General features: G+C 40.0%; 1 protein-coding gene across 2 annotated transcripts in view; it reads right to left on the bottom strand.

Moving 5' to 3' along the window:
* Window positions 1-16,350, bottom strand: part of MANBA (mannosidase beta) — a 33,970-nt gene that overhangs the window by 13,280 nt on the left and 4,340 nt on the right. The window contains exons 2-11 of one of the 2 annotated variants that reach the window (XM_018558979.1): window positions 15,329-15,423; window positions 14,016-14,121; window positions 12,050-12,217; window positions 10,505-10,628; window positions 7,799-7,974; window positions 7,013-7,123; window positions 6,243-6,394; window positions 3,900-4,017; window positions 3,050-3,136; window positions 626-793 (exon numbers count right to left, since the gene is read on the bottom strand). In XM_018558979.1, coding sequence (XP_018414481.1) covers window positions 626-793; window positions 3,050-3,136; window positions 3,900-4,017; window positions 6,243-6,394; window positions 7,013-7,123; window positions 7,799-7,974; window positions 10,505-10,628; window positions 12,050-12,217; window positions 14,016-14,121; window positions 15,329-15,423 — 1,305 coding nt within the window. Of the gene's footprint in view, window positions 1-625; window positions 794-3,043; window positions 3,137-3,899; window positions 4,018-6,242; window positions 6,395-7,012; window positions 7,124-7,798; window positions 7,975-10,504; window positions 10,629-12,049; window positions 12,218-14,015; window positions 14,122-15,328; window positions 15,424-16,350 lie in introns of both variants that reach the window. The other variant, XM_018558980.1, reaches the window with a different exon arrangement.

Consider the following 16,350-nt stretch of genomic DNA (forward strand, 5'->3'; position numbering starts at 1 on the left):
GACCCTCCACGCTGGTCCCGTCCTCACAGGAGGGAAAGATGAGCATGGGAAGCCGATGGCGGTACCGGTGGCGGAGGGGGACACGGCACTGCACCGTACAAGTGATTCCGCAACTGTATAGACGGCGGATCGCTTGTATTTAAAACAGCAATCGCTGGCTGTTTAAATTGGTACCAAGAACACAGCTGCAGCAGCTGTGTTCTTGGTATAACCACTTCCAGTGGATGACATGCTGGAAGTGGTTAAAGAGCTTATCTTCTTTTAGAAGTGACCCTGTGGCCACTGGGCCCCCTGTGGATAATCCAGCTCTAATTGCAATAGATCTATATACTGTAGACATGTTCTAGTTCTGCAACCTGCAAGACCAAAATCATCTTTAAGTCATTAAAAGCAACACGTTTCCAATGTTAACCACACAATCATGGATGTAGCCCATGTTAACCACACAGATCAGACAATTATCTCCTATAAGGTTACATGATTTCTACATTGCTTCACTGTAGCTTTCTTTGATTGGCCAAAAACAGAAATGTTATTTATTCAGCCGTTAATATATAACTACAACAGATCTGTACCTCAGAGAAAAAAAAATGTGAAAGTTGATAAAAATGTAATTATTACTTACCTTAAGAACAAGTTCTCTGATGGTCTTTATGTAGAGAGTAATGTAGTCTTGTACATAAACCTCTCTCATAGAGCTAGGTATTGAAAACCAGTTAGTGGCAATTGCAGCCTCATTCTCATTGTTGCCGCTCCAGACAATAATACAGGGGTGAGATTTAAGTCTCCTGATCTAGATCAACATTTGCAACAAAAAGAATAGAGTGTGAATAACTGTGATCAAGCAACATAAGCATTTATATTACTTTCAAGTAACAGGGCCACCATTAAAAACAAGCTTACAAATGGAAAAGCTTTGTTTATAATGAATTAGACAAAAGCATATTTATTTTTAAATATTAGAGTTAGAACTGTGATCAGTGTGTAACATAAGCCATGAAAGTCCGCGCGACTACTATGGGGCCTGGGGGTGGAACGGGGCCCCATTAGGGAGTTTGCTGGGACCTAGAAGAGTTGGATGCATGTGTAGATAACACATACCTATTACTGTATTAAAAAGGATTTCAGAGGTTGCTGTTGACACTGACCCTGTACCCCTGTGACATTTCCAAGAAGAACTGCTGTTAGAAGTACAGGGCATGGCTGTCAATAGTCACAGGCTGTGCAATAAGGAGAATTTGTTTAGCTGTCATAGCAGTGTAGACTTCCTGCCCTCAGATCTTCTGGTCACGCTGGCCAGCACTGAAATGAATCCTGTCTGCTTAACACTTCCTCAGGCTGTAAAAATCCAAAGGCTTCCTCAATTAAAAACTGACAGCTGTTTGTAGTTCTTAAAAAATCCACAGTAAAATAATTTTGTACTAGGGTTATAGAGTAATTGTGTGCTGGGCTACTAACAAATATGTCATACTGTGAAATATTGTGATGGTCATTGTTATGGCTACTACAACTCTTGTTTTTTGTTGTTTTTGTTTTAACAGACTACTGCACCACCTCTTTCAGCACTTTCTTGTTGTGGCAGAGTAGGGATTGCTGGATTTTACCCTAAAGCCCTTAAATCTGAGATGCTAATAAAGACTGGTGAGCTACTGTGAATGGAATGGTTACAAGTTAATTCTGGGCACTGATGTCCACCTATTCCCAGACAATTTCTTGCTCTGGTCCCTAGTAGTGTACCGCAGTGGCGTAACAACCGGGGGGCGGGGAGTGCGTTTGCACCGGGCGCATAGATGGCGGGGGGGCGCATAGATGGCGGGGGGGCGCATAGATGGCGAATGCACCCGGCTCTGTCATCGGGCGGCTGCTCGCTCCTCCGAGGCCACTGCGGGCGGCCCTCTACAGGGCCTGATTAGAGGGCGCGTCTGTCTGATCCAGCCAGCCCGGATCGCATAGCCGCGTCTGATGCGGGTGCATGAGGGAAGAAGCCACTGCACCAGGGTCCACGGCAGACCCCCTCACAACCAGGGTCCAGGAAGCCCCCACTGACCACTAGTCTAAGGTAAGGTGACACATTTGTTTAAGATAAAATCCAGGGACATTTTTAAATGTCCCGGGAACATAAAATAAAACTTTTTTTTTTCTAATACTCACCTGATTCCTGGATCCACCAACAAGCGTGTGCTGGTTACTACTTAAACCGGCGCGCGCAGTGTGCAGCTTCTGAGAAGATATGCTATTAGCGTAGCGGGAGCTATGCAAAATGCGCAGCCGCCTTCCCCGCTATGCTAATAGCGTATCTTCTCAGAAGCTGCACACAGCGTGCGCCGGTTTAAGTAGTAACCAGCACACGCTGTATGCAGCTTCTAACAGCGTGGGAGACGGGAGGCCGCGCTTGCTGGTGGATCCAGGAATCAGGTGAGTATTACAAGAAAAAAAAAGTTGTATTTTATGTTCTATTCTTAGTTCTATAATGGCATTGTAGTACTTTCAGGTGGAATACAGCTTCATAACATATCAGCTAGGGAACTACAAGTCCCAGCATGCCCTCATTGCCCCTGTACAACAACCAGATATTGCCGTTCCCTGGGTGATATGTGTGTGTGTGGGGGGGTGTACATGGACAATGATGGCATGCTTGGACTTGTAGTTCCTTAGCTGATATATGTGTGTGGGGGGGTACAGTTCCAGTGGATGTTTATATAATATGGGGGGGGGGCGAAAAAAATGTTCTGCCCCAGGCACCCATAACTCTGGTTGCGCCACTGGTGTACCGTACTGATTATGCTGACCGTTCTGCTGCTTCTTGCTTTATACATGCTTTATGTTTAGATGAATGACAGTAGGGAGGTCATCGGGGGAAACCAATCAAAAGTTTGCTATCGGGCCCCATAATCTGTAGTTATGTCCCAGACTGTGATGTGCAAAATTCTAAATGTTATTGTATGCAATTCATGACAGTAATGTATACTGTATAACATACTTGTATAATAAAATGTTTTGTTGAAAGTTGTTAGGATTATTTTTTTAATAAAACTATTTGACTTCTTACCTGATGGGTGACTTCTGTTCTCACTGTATCCAAAAACCAGTCATCAGTGGGGTAAAGAGAACAAGCAAACATAAAGTCATGCCAGACCTACCAGAACAACAAATAAATATACATACATGTTACAATGCTCTTTAAAAAAAAAAACAGACAAAAAACAAAAACTTCTTAATACTGGGAGCTGTTAGTGTGTAATGGGAGTCTTGGGAAACATTAGACCAAGACTGATGCACTTATTTTGTGCACCACATAAAAAAAGGTTAGGGCCTGTTACCACGTAATGCGTTGGGGATGCACTGGACATTTTTTTTTCAAGCGTAGCCATAACGCAAGACAAGCCATTTGCCCTGTTCCAGATGTGCTAAGTTTACACCACCGCATTGGGGTGGTGTAAGTTTGAAAAAAGTATGGCATGGATTGTTTTTTTAGTGCAGCGCAGTGCGTTGCGGTACAACAGCATTGCACCGTGCTGTGCCCATAGAATTTCAATAAAGTTTTAATTAAAAAAAGGAAACTGCAATGTGTTGTGATCAGAGCATTAGCACTGTGCCAGGTACATGCACAACAGCATCCGTACGGTGTAGCACAGCTGCTGGTGTGAATGTGCCTTTAAAGAATAGTTCCACACAACAACAAAAAAATCTAATAGAACATTGACAATAAAATGCTGATGCTTTGACTTATCTCCACTACACCTACTCTGGATTTGCGTTAAATTACAGTATGCATAGCTTCCAAAGGTAAACAGACACAAACCATCAGTATATATACCTCCTTCTAGCCAATATACTCTAGCCATCTTCCCATATTAATACTTGTAGAAATCTGTACACATGACTTGGTGTGTAATTACCATTATTCCCAATTCATTGCATAATCTATAGAAGTCATCACTCTCATATATCCCTCCACCCCAGACACGAAGAGCGTTCATATTGGCATCCACAACTGACTGGAGCAGGACACGGAGCCTATTATAAATAGAAAAAAATACAACCACTGGCACAAATAATAATACACACATTGTTTTTATAAATGATCAATAATTCAGACTGTAGTAGTAGAAAAAAAAGAAACAAAATGCGAAGACCAAAATGTTGTAATGTTATACCTCTGCATCATTACCTGGACTTATTTATAAATAACTTCCACCAATCTATATCATTGTTTCCTCATTTCAATCTCTATTTTTGGAATTAGTTTAATTTAAAGTGTATGGAAAACCAAAACTTTTTTTAGTTTTGGATGAAGTGATGAAGGGTTAAAACTCATCTGTTAAGTTTTTATTGCGGTCTGTGTTCGTGATAGGGAAATACACCCTATGGATGTGTCCTGTGACCATTCTTTCTGGCACAGAAAATGATTGAAAATCCAACATTTCGGAGATTTTACAGGAAGAGGAAGTGAGGGGAAATCTTCCAGCGGTAACATCTGTTTCAGTGACAAGTCAACTGTCAACGAGGGTGATATTCCCTAGATTTGGAGAGATTTCCGTTAATTTCCTGTTGTGTTTTTGGGACAGGAAGTAAAACAATCTCTCTCCAGCATGATGCAGACAGCAAAAAAACATCTGACAGGAGTTTTAACGATTTCCTGCTCTATCCAAAACTAACCAAAGAAAATTGTCTTTAGATGCACTAACTTTTGCATGTATAAGTTTGTGCCCTGGAAATGTCTATTAGAACAAAATAATGGAGGCGCCAGAAAAACAGTCCAAAGGAGTTGTTATTGGTAACAATAAAAGCATCAAGTTATTTTTGTTACCAATAAAAACTGCTTTGGACTCCCTCGTCTGGTGGCACCTCCATTTTTATTTTTTGTTTGTTTTAACTGACTTCTCCAGGCCCCCTTCCTGCCCTCTAAGTGGCCCCTTGTAGGTGAAAGTGCAGTCACTACCAAGCAATGGAGCCCTACAAAATAAACCCACATTATAACTATGGGGCGTTTACTATAAAAAAAAAAACACATCGCCTTTCACTTGCATATGTATCTACTGCTAACAGACTGTTTGCATCCGGGTGCGATTTTGTCCACAGGTAATTGCAGGCTGTGCAATTATTTGTGACTGTCTGTGGATTATATAATGCCTCCTGCCCTCCAGTAGATCGCACGGGTCTCATTGAAAAATTCACAGATGTGAATGGGGCCTAACAGTAGAAAACCAGCTATATACTAAAACCATTAATGTAACTACTGCACCAGCAGTTGTGACATTAAAGTGCAAATGAAGCCAAAACTACTTTTTAGTTTTGGGTAGAGTGGAGAGGAATTAGAACACCTGTCAATTCTTTTTTGATGTCAGTGTGTGTCATTCGAAAGTATATTGGAATTAGTCCAATGGATAAAAAAGTTCTGGTGACCCTGCTGACCACCAGGGATTTCCCTCACATTGGAGGGATTTCTTCTCACTTCCTATTGTGGCCATTGGACAGGTAGTGAAGAGAAAACCTTCCCAATTGGACAGAAAGGACAAAAAAAAAAAAAAGATGACTGGGATTATAACCCTCCTTACTCTATCCAAAATTGAAATAAAAGTTTAGCTTCAGTTCTACTTTAAATTAATATCTGTATATCCTGTTACTACACCATGTACTGCACTTACATACTGAAGCCAAGTGTCCCTGCATTTACAGCCAACATCAGACTACATTGAAAACCCCACAACCATACTTTTTCAGGCTTTAGTAGAATAGTGTAGTCGGATTATTAAAGCGTATTTACAATTTGTTGCAGAAGGTTTCTGTACAACATGTGTTGTGCAGACACATTCTGGAAAGTATAATGAGACAAACATGCTCATCAGCAGAATCTATTACATAAGATGAACAGGGAGACATTCACAACCATAGTCTAAATTGACATTGAGCCGAACCTCTTCACTACTATTTAAAATAGCAAGCCGTGACATTACTTTGAGGAATCTCTGCTACCCCATGATACCCCATATCTTACCATATAAAGCAACACAGAGTTTGCCATGGCACATATGCAGTAATGTAAAAGCAGGGCTGCCAATGCTTTTGAGGGCCATTAAAATGATCAATGTTAAGGCTATATTTTAAAGTATTTATTTAATGGTAAGGTATATTATGAAACTATAGAAAATTAAAGACTGAAATATTTTAACTACAGAGACAAATCTCAGTTCCAGAATTTGCCTAGAACATCGTATTTATCCCTAGAACATGGCACTTACTTTTCAGAGTTAACTCTGTCTTGGAAAGAATCGGCTGGTATCCAGTTAGAGCCTTTCAGGAATATGGGAACTCCATTAATCATCATATAGAAAGAGAGGCCGGGAGAACCAGCAACTGGCTCCTCAATGAGATCCACTGTGCGAAAGTAAATCTGTGGTAAAACACAACACTACATTTAAAGAGGTTCTCCAGGAAAGCAGTGACCCTTACAGGAATGAATGGCAAATTATTAATAAATAGCAATCACTATGCATCAAATGCAAAACAGATTGGCAAATATAGTGACTGTTACTGATAGCTATTGAAAACTGTACTTAGCAAAGTTCACATGTGAGATTTTCAAAGCAGAGCTGGCCTGCGGTAATTAGTTTAAGGCTGAAAGACCCTGGCTTAGGGAACAACCATTGAGGTTAAATGATAGTGTAACATTTGGTGTAATGAGATTGTGAGCAGACATAACAATGGATAGTTTTCTTAAAACCATGGAAGCCAAGTTACTATTATTCCTTTACAACATATATTTTATATGCCAAACAGGGGTATATTTAGTTAATCTTGTAGGATGCCTTTCTAAGCATCCAAGCAAACAAGCATTTTCAAAATCAATTCTGAGTAAATGTCTTTTTTTACACAGTAAGTGGCCTTATTGAAAACTGGGCTTAGCAAAGTTCAAATTGTTCAAGTTGTGAGCAATATAAATCTTTTACATATTGGAATTTTATATGACAAAACTTTAAGTTATACAAAAGTAAAAAACAGATCTTCAGACCTTGGTTGTTGTCTGAATAATATATTCATTCTCAATGTTAAAAGTAACAGACATGTTGTAGTCGCTTTGCATTCCATATCCATTTGGCCACCACAAATTTACAGATGTATTCTAGAAGAAAAAAAAAAGATATATATTATTGCACTGAGACATTGTCATTATTCAACTCTTAATTATACCCTTAGTTTACAAGGCTATCTTAGTCAAAACCTCCAAATGATTATCTTATCTCAAATACTTGAAACAGACAACTCCAACTGAAACCCAATTATCACCCAAAGCCTATAGATCTGCCACTAGCTGTTCCACTGCATTATTTCCCAGCCCCACATTTATTGTTGGCCCACACCATTATATTTTGGAGATACCCAAGGTATAAACAGACTTCTATAGGGGCCCTCTCTCCCCCCCACACACACACAAAAAAAAAAAAACAAGCCCCTGACAATTTACAGCTGTAAAGAAGGCAAAATAACTTTTTAAAAAAACAAAAAAACACAAATATGTCTGTCTATCTTCAGATTAACACAGGCCTTTAGTCACTCAGTTGCCATGGAGATCTGTAGATTCACTCTGGCAAATGGGAAAGCATAAAGAAGCGAGCAGCCTAGCAGTGTTTCTGCATACAAAGCATGGCAAATTTAACAATGTGATCAGTAACAGACAAATGTTATAAGTATTCCTTGTAGGAACATGTGAGCAATTGTAAAACAGGAACAGTGCAGGATGTACCCTTTAATCATAAAACAAAAGTCTATTCAGTTTTAAACCACATGACTTGCTCACCTTACTGATATTAATTATTATTTCATGTGTCTGCTGTCCAGGAGATAAGATTACATCATGTGAATGATCAAGATGAAGGTCCGGCACCTTGACAGTCACACATCCTTCAAGAGGTTTTTCAGAAAGAATATCAAACAGAGGCTCAATGATAATCTTCCATTGAGATGTTGTATTATCTATAAATGAGATACAAAAAAAGCTTTTTAAAATGAAGCGGGGAGAGAAAAGCAACACTGTTTAGCTAAGTATTAGGAAGGTGGCTACCAAACCAACACAGAACTACTGGCTTCCTATTTTCCATGCAGAGCTGGCCCGTGGTAGTTAGTTTAAAGCAGGGGAGCCCACAATTTTTCGAGATCTACTTTTCAAATGACGAGCTCAATGAGATCTTCCAACGAACAAAACACCTGCATTTAGGGGCGGGAGGGGGCATGGCTGTGCATTGGAGTCAATGGCACCGCAGCCATGCCCCTCACCCGCAGTGCGATCGCCCGCACCCGGAAAGCAGGCACATTAGTGCCTGCGTTCCGGTCCGATCTGCAAAAATGCTGCAACCATTTTTGCAGATCGGACCGGAACGCAGGCACTAATGTGCCTGCTTTCCGGGTGCGGGCGATCGCACTGCGGGTGAGGGGCATGGCTGCGGTGCCATTGACTTCAATACAACCCCACTCCCCTTCCCGACCCTGAACGCAGGGAGTAAGCCGGCTTGCATTCCAGTGCGTCCTAGAGGCACCGGGGTCCTGTCCTCCCCTGGTGCTCGTGTGGCCGACGTTGCACACGGGGAGAGGTGTCCTGCCCCTTTCCGCCTGCGGCGTCTAACATGTGCAGCCAGCAGCCACACGAGCACGCAGGACCATAGATGTAGCAAGCTCCTTTTGCGCCCGAGGCAAGAAAGAAAACGCCCACCCAAAAAAAAAAATTGCATCCCAAGTCTTTGTGGAAAATAATTAACAATCTCAAGGTTACAGGTCCATCTCCAGAGATCTTAATGTTCCTGTGTTCACTGTGCACAATATTGTCAGGATGTTTACAGCCCATGGCACTGTAGCTAATCTCCCTGGACGTGGACGAAAGAGAACAATTGATCAAAGATTGCAACAAAGGATTGTTCGAATGGTGGATAAAGACCCTCCATCAACTTCCAGACAAATTCAAGCTGACCTTCAGGCATAGGGTACAACTGGGTCAGCTCGCACTATACGTCGCCATCTGAATGAAAAGGGACGCTATGGTAGGAGACCCAGGAGGACCCTACTGCTGACACAGAAACATAAAAAAGCCAGGATTGGAGTTTGCCAAAACTTACCTGAGGAAGCCAAAATCGTTTTGCAAGAATGTGCTGTGTACAGACGAAACAAAATGACAGCTTTCTGGTAAAGCCCATCATTCTACTGTTTTCAGGAAAAGAAATGAGGCCTTTAAGGAAAAAAAATACAGTCCCTACAGTCACACAGTGAAGGTTCACTGATGTTTTGGAGTTGCTTTGCTGCTTCAGGCACTGGATGTCTTGACTGTGTGCATGGCATTATAAAATCTGAAGACTACCAAAGAATTCTGGGGTGCAATGTAGGGTCCAGTGTCAGAAAGTTGGGTCTCTGTCAGAGGTCATGGGTCTTACAGCAGAACAATGACCCAAAGCACATGTCAAAAAGCACAGAAATGGTTTCAGACAAAGTGCTGGAGAGTACTGGACTGGCTAGCAATGAGTCCAGATCTAAATCCCATAGAGCACCTGTGGAGAGATCTCAAAACAGCAGTTGGGAAAAGGAACCCTTCCAATCTGAGAGACCTGGAGCAGTTGGCGAAAGAAGAGTGGTCCAAAATTCCTGTAGAGAGGTGTAAGAAACTCATTGATGGTTACAGGAAGCGATTGATTTCATTTTTTTTCCAAGGGCTGTGCTACCAAATATGAATTGAGGGTGCTAATAATTTTGTCCAGTCCATTTTTGGAGTTTTGCGTGGAATGTGTCAGATTTGGCTTTTTTCCCTCCACTTTATTTGGGTCATACCAATACAAACAAAAGAAATAAAACATGAGAATGCCTAAACATTTGTAATTGCAACCATTTTCTGCGCAAAGTGATGCGTTATCTGACAGAAGTGCCAATATTTTTGGCCATGACTGTAACAATGTCTTCTTAAAAACATGGAAGCCAAGTTACTATCATTCCTTTACCACATAATATATTTTATATGCCAAACAGTGGCATACTTAGTTAATCTTGTAGAGGATATCATTCTAAGAAACCTGAGAAAAAAGCCTTTCCAAACACAATTTTGGGTAAATGTCTTCTTTTTTTTTGCACAGTAAGTAAGTGGCCTCCCATTAGGACTTACATCAGGCCTTAGGCATTGCTAAACTTAGAATACTGGCCTGTATTGGTTTACCCTTCTAGCTTCTGGTCTGTATTGGTTTACCTTTTTAGTTTCAACAGCCTGGGCTTAGAAATCTTGCGTTAGGAAAGGTTGCATGATGTGTTTATAGCATGGGGCTTGACCTATAAGCTACCAAAATAAATAATTTACCCTGAAGTCCCTTCTTCTTTTGTAAAGGATTACGGGTAAAGGCTTTACTTGGGAGCAATGCAAAGTTAACAAAGTACTAATTCTGATCTAAAATACAAAATTATATACAAATTACAAAAACTCTCTGAATATTTAAATCTGCAGGTGTTTGCCCATCCCTGATACAATACAACTTACCAAAGGTGGTCATATAGGATATATAATCCATGTTGACAAGATTATAGGCTTCAATCCTAATATCTCTCCAGATGCCTTGAGTGGGAAAAGAAGGGCCCCAATCCCAGCTGAATGAACACTGAGCCTGAAACATCAACACACATTAAAAAAAAAATCTAAATTTAAAGCATGACTGCATTTTCAAGTTCAGAACTGAAAGCTCAAGAAAAGGCACTTGTGCCTAACAATAGACTTTTATTCGACATCTAAAACCTATCTCCAGGATTAGGTTCGCCCCAGATCACTTAGACGGCAGGGCTCATTTCCCTGGGCAGTCTGTTGTGGGGCTGCTGAGCTGGACACCTTTTCCCATTTTTCTTTGGCCTTCTTCCACAACTGCTTACGCGACTTATGCTAATCTACTTTCTTGATATTTTTATGGGGGGAGTCTCTGCCCAAATACTGCTGCTTAATTTTATATTGTGAAATAATAACTAAAAAAACTTTATGTACAATATATGTAGAGAGAGAGAGAGAGAGAGAGAGAGAGAGAGAGAGAGAGATACAAGTCAGGGTCACATGTTAATTGTGTGTTAGATGGTGTGTTTGAACCTATTCTTGTAGCAAACATCAACCTTCCTGAAGAATATCTGTAAAAAATAAAATAAAGGCAACTGGACTTGCCGTATTTTTTTAAGACGTTTCGCTGGTCATCTGAATAGCTTTCTCAATTTGAAATGAACTCTGAATTGAGAATGCTAGTCGGATAACCAGCTAAACGTCTAAGAGAAATACAGCAAGTCCAGTTGCCTAGAATTATTTTTTACAGATATGCCATGACCTGGATGAAAGAGAACCTTCACAGACTTCCTAAAGAATCGATTTAGAAGCACCTTTTTTATTTAATGGACACCTCTGCTGACCACACTTCTACCATCGTTCACCGGAACATGAACGAAGCCGCACACAATATGTAAATCTTCACTAAACCTCAAGTAGCATGTGCAACCGCCCACATTCTGCATGGAGACAGTCACATTCTCCATTGTACTGAATTAAGTTTTGTGACCCAAGGACGGGTATCCAGCGACCTTGTAAATATCGCTATATGTTTATCACAACTTTTGCTATAGTTATGATACACATGATACTAAACTATACCCTTTCTCGTTGTCTCTGTTTCCTCCTGCTCCCCTGGAACACCGCTGACTCATCAAGAATAGATTTTTAGTAGAGTGAGGAAGAGTTAGAACTTCTGACATTGCTTTTGATGCTGTTTGTTCCTCTCTTCCTGGGTGATGCCCACACACAACCCTGGGTGATGCACACACAACCCATTTCCTGTAGAGATGTCACAGCCGCACAAAAAGTGAGGGGAAATCTCCCCAGTGAGGTCACAGACAGAAATAGGAAAATGGCAAATGTTAACTTGTCACTAACCTATCTAAATCCAATATCCAATCACCTTATAATTTCTTTCTTCAGAATGTTTAGGTTCACCAACGAATATTTTAAAATACTGGAAAAATGATACATCACTTACAAGCTTTGGGAATCCTCGCTTACCTTCCTTATGAAGTTAACATGACATTCTCCTTTCTGTACGTCTGGAGGACAGTTAGGAGGTATAATATAAGAATGGTTCATGCTTTTTTCTTTTGCCCACTCTACAGCCGACTCAAACGTGATCTCTATATAATTTTTCTCTGAAACATACTTGGTGATATCAATTGTCTGTGATGGGGAAAAAAATATGAATTCTTGGGTCAAGAAGTATTGTGTGATGTAAACACTTAGGCGGTGATTTATAAAATGTCCGCCCAGCCAAACCCTGGTTGAATGACATTTGCACACATTCCCACCACTAGATGCAGCCGAAGAACTGGGAGGAATTTTTATAAATCATACCCATCATTTTTGGCATAGGTGCAATATAATATAAAAGTATCATCCAAAAAAACATTCAAAATGGCATTTTAACAAGCACATACAATGCAGGCTTGGGATAGAGTAGGACATTGTTTAAAATTACAGTTATAAAAAGTTACAACTGATAATCAGATTGTGCATTTGTCAAATCCTGCTGGCTAGCATTACACAGCTACAGAACTTCAACTACATTCCAGAGGATGATTTTCTTTATAAAGAAATGCACATGAATCAAATTAAAGTGCATGTATAGTGAAAACATTTTAGTTTGGATATAATAGGGAAGGAAACTGCAACTGTGTAAGATTAAAGATACAGGAGGGAATTTATCAAAACTGGAGCAGACAAAATCTGGAGCAGCTGTGCATGACAACCAATCAGCGTCTCTCTTCAGTTTGTTCAGTTAATATTTGAAAATGAAAGATAAGAGGTCGATTGGTTGCCATGCACAGCTGCTCCAGTTTTGATAAATTCCCTTCACAGACTTAGACAGTTCACTCCTCTTCATTTTTGACCACGATCTGCAAAGGAGATGGCCTCTTGATTGACAGCTCTCATCTCACTGAAGGTGAAACTTCTTTAGGATAAATTGGAACTTTAGATAGAATCAAATGTAGGCTTTATTATATGGCTCTTTATGGATTCAGGAGTATAGATAGGAGTCAGTAGCAGAGTATGCCAGTGTTTGTGACAATAACATTAAGGTTGGCATAATCTGCCACGTTTTTGTGTGATCCGGCTCTGAATTAATTTTATTATTGAAAGATTTTGGACTCTTGGATGTTTGTCTGGTAATCTCATTTTTAAGGGGGTCCCCGTTTTGTGAAGAGCTGCCGCACTGAAGCCATTGTGCCCCGTGATAATCTGATTTATAGATATTCACATCCAGCACCTCGTCCTCACTCAATCTTTTATAGCCATCAATGTCACCTCCACTAGGCATTTCACCTTCTTTTTTTGTCCTGATGACCACTATCAGCGAGTCCAACACGAATAATAAAATCTGAAAATTCACAGTTCTTACCAGAACAAGAGTTAATGGCACATCTTCCACTGAGGATACCCATACCAGTGACACTTGGTTGTTTACACCATGTCCATTGGATTGGGTTTTTCTGCACACCACCACACATGTACAGTGTAAACAGGGCACATAGAAAATAATTGTTCAAATGGCTCAATGGGCAACTTAACGGACATGGTGTGAACAAGCCCTAAGAAGGGAATTTGGTAGAGATACCCTCTCACTTCCAGTTGCCTGTATTATACATACACACACATACACACACACACACACACACACACAGATGTGGCAGAAGAAATCCTCCCCAACCTGAATTTTTCAGTAGAGTTGGCATATTTTTTCAAAACGTAAGTAGTAATTAAGAGAGCACACAAAACCCATCTCATGTGTCTATATATGCCCCATTTTATAGATGAATGTTTATGTAAATTTGGGCCTGTATCAAAGGCTTGGCTTTACAGGTTGCCTTTTGTTCTTTAAAGATTTAGCCAGTGTTACACCTTGGCTAGAGGTTTTCATACAGGAAAAATATAAGCAAAGTTCAACACATCAGGAAATGCACTTAGGCTAGCTACTCACATATCTGTTGAACATGTTCTGAGTTTTCACAATAGGAAAAGTGTTGAAAGTAATCGTAGAAATGGTATCAATCCCTTCACAAACCAAGACAACCTTCTGCCAAAGTCTATAAAAAACAAAAAGGACAAGATAACCGACTGTTGTTTTGGAAAAATGCCACTTAGCAACTTGCCCATCAAATCATTGTCATTTGTCAGGCACATGCCTTCTAACAAAGTTTCACATACCAGCCCCTAACCCACTTATGCTAACCTTCCCCTTGCTCCCTCACACACTACTCTGTCAAAACTGTTGCATAATAACCGATGCCATGGTGACCTACTACCATGATTTAGTGCTCAGGCCTTGTGGCCAATCTCCTTGCCCAAACACTGCTACCTTAGGGGCAACACTGTGTAAGTTCCAAAAGGATAGTTCCAACTGAATTAATATCCTTTACAACAACATTGTAGAACAAATGCCTGACTGAACTAAAATGGATTGTTTAGGGAGGCCTTCACATTGCATTGAATAGTTCAGAGAACCAAATGTGTCTACAATGATACCGTATATTGGGGATGCAGTGCCATGATCAGCTTGTAATCCAACAAAATCAAGTGTGTGTCTGTGTGATATATATATATATATATATATATATATCACACATACATACACTTTTTTTGTTCTAACTTTCATTTTCAATTTCCTGCTTATTCTACCATCTTTTTATACTAATTTTGAAACCATAGACGGGAATGACTTGTTTAGTGAAAAGCTTTTCGTGGAAGGAATTAAAGACCATATTTATTGACCTTGTCCTTGACAGAAATGTCCTTGCCAGTTCTACTAGCTGAACCTATCATATAGCGATCATCTCTGTACTTCACAGTAACAGAAGGTGTATTCTGTAAATGGATCCTAACTGGAGGTGAGCCATCATCCTCTAAAGTCAAGAATAACAAAAACGTGAAATGAGGGAACATCATTACTCAAACTGTAGAAATTATTTGGGGCAGAGTTGTTCTTTAAAATATAGAACGGATTTTGATTTGGCTCCCAACAATGATTAATTTATAATCCTTAACATGGACTTGTAATTAAAGTGGACCCAACATCAGATATATTTTCAGTTAACTGCATGCTTGATAAGTCATGTGTAAGTATGGTACTTAAAGTGACACTAAATTTAGGAGTTTCATTTTAAAAATCCACTCAGGGCTATGGTGCGGAAATCAGAAGGGTTTTTCAGATTAAAAAACTGTACTCCAGCTTCCCAACTTTTTACACATTTTAAACAGTTATTTAATGTATAATATACATTTTATAAAACGCACCTGATATTAGGAGAAAGGGTGAATTCCTTGCTGTATATCCATCCATCATGTGCGATCCATTTGTAAGCAATATCATTGAAACGCAAGTAAGGATCCTTTAAATGGGAAAAGACTCAATTATTTGGCACAACACTTCAATACTACAATTGCAAATCAACTGGCTGATCTGTTATATTGTGCACTCTTTATTTTTATAAAACATACAGCTTTCTTTTCTCTTCACCCACTGATGTCACACACTGTTACTAGTCTACCCTAAGAACCATAGGGGCTGCCACTGCTCACCTCCTTCTGCAAAATACTAGTTTCCTTGCTATTATACTCATCTTTTGGCTTCAACAACAATGCAGCTCAGGAAAGGCCTTAACCGTATATTTGTTTGAGGTCAGCGACTCAAAGTACTGAAGTAAGAAGGTCCGCATGTGAGCCAAGTAAACAGCATTTACAGAGCGAGAGGTCAGCATTGGAAGCCTCTATTATTTTTCTCAGTAAAGGTTTCCTGTCAAAGATCAGTGCTAATTTTTATATTTCAGCATTGTTTTGTTCAACTTCAAATTGCTATTTTGCTCAGTGTTTGTAAACATGTGTCTATGCTTCTTTGTAACATTGACCATAGTTCTGCCTATTTGCAATCATTTCCTGCAGCATGGTAACGGTTTCCATGTCAAACATTTTGCTATATTAATAGGAAATATAGTAAGTTTAGTGCAGAAGATGGGCTCATGTATATGGGTGTAGAGAAATACTGATCATCTACGTAGGAGAGCACTGGAAGATGTTTCCTCCTTAACCCCTTCATGACTGAGGCCCTTTTTTCATTTTTTGCACCCATGTTATATTCCACATTTTAGGCCTGAAAATGACGACATGGATTGGCCCAAAAAAAGTGCTTGTGTTTACCCATAAATGTCCATAAAGCGCTTAGATTCGTAACATTTTAATTCCATTCCATTAAATTTATGCTCCTGCGCATGCAATCATGTACACATGCGTTTACACACATTTAAATGCATACGGGGGGG

The sequence above is a fragment of the Nanorana parkeri genome, unplaced genomic scaffold (assembly GCF_000935625.1).
Source record: "Nanorana parkeri isolate BGI_ZX_2015 unplaced genomic scaffold, ASM93562v1 scaffold372, whole genome shotgun sequence".
NCBI lineage: Eukaryota > Metazoa > Chordata > Amphibia > Anura > Dicroglossidae > Nanorana > Nanorana parkeri.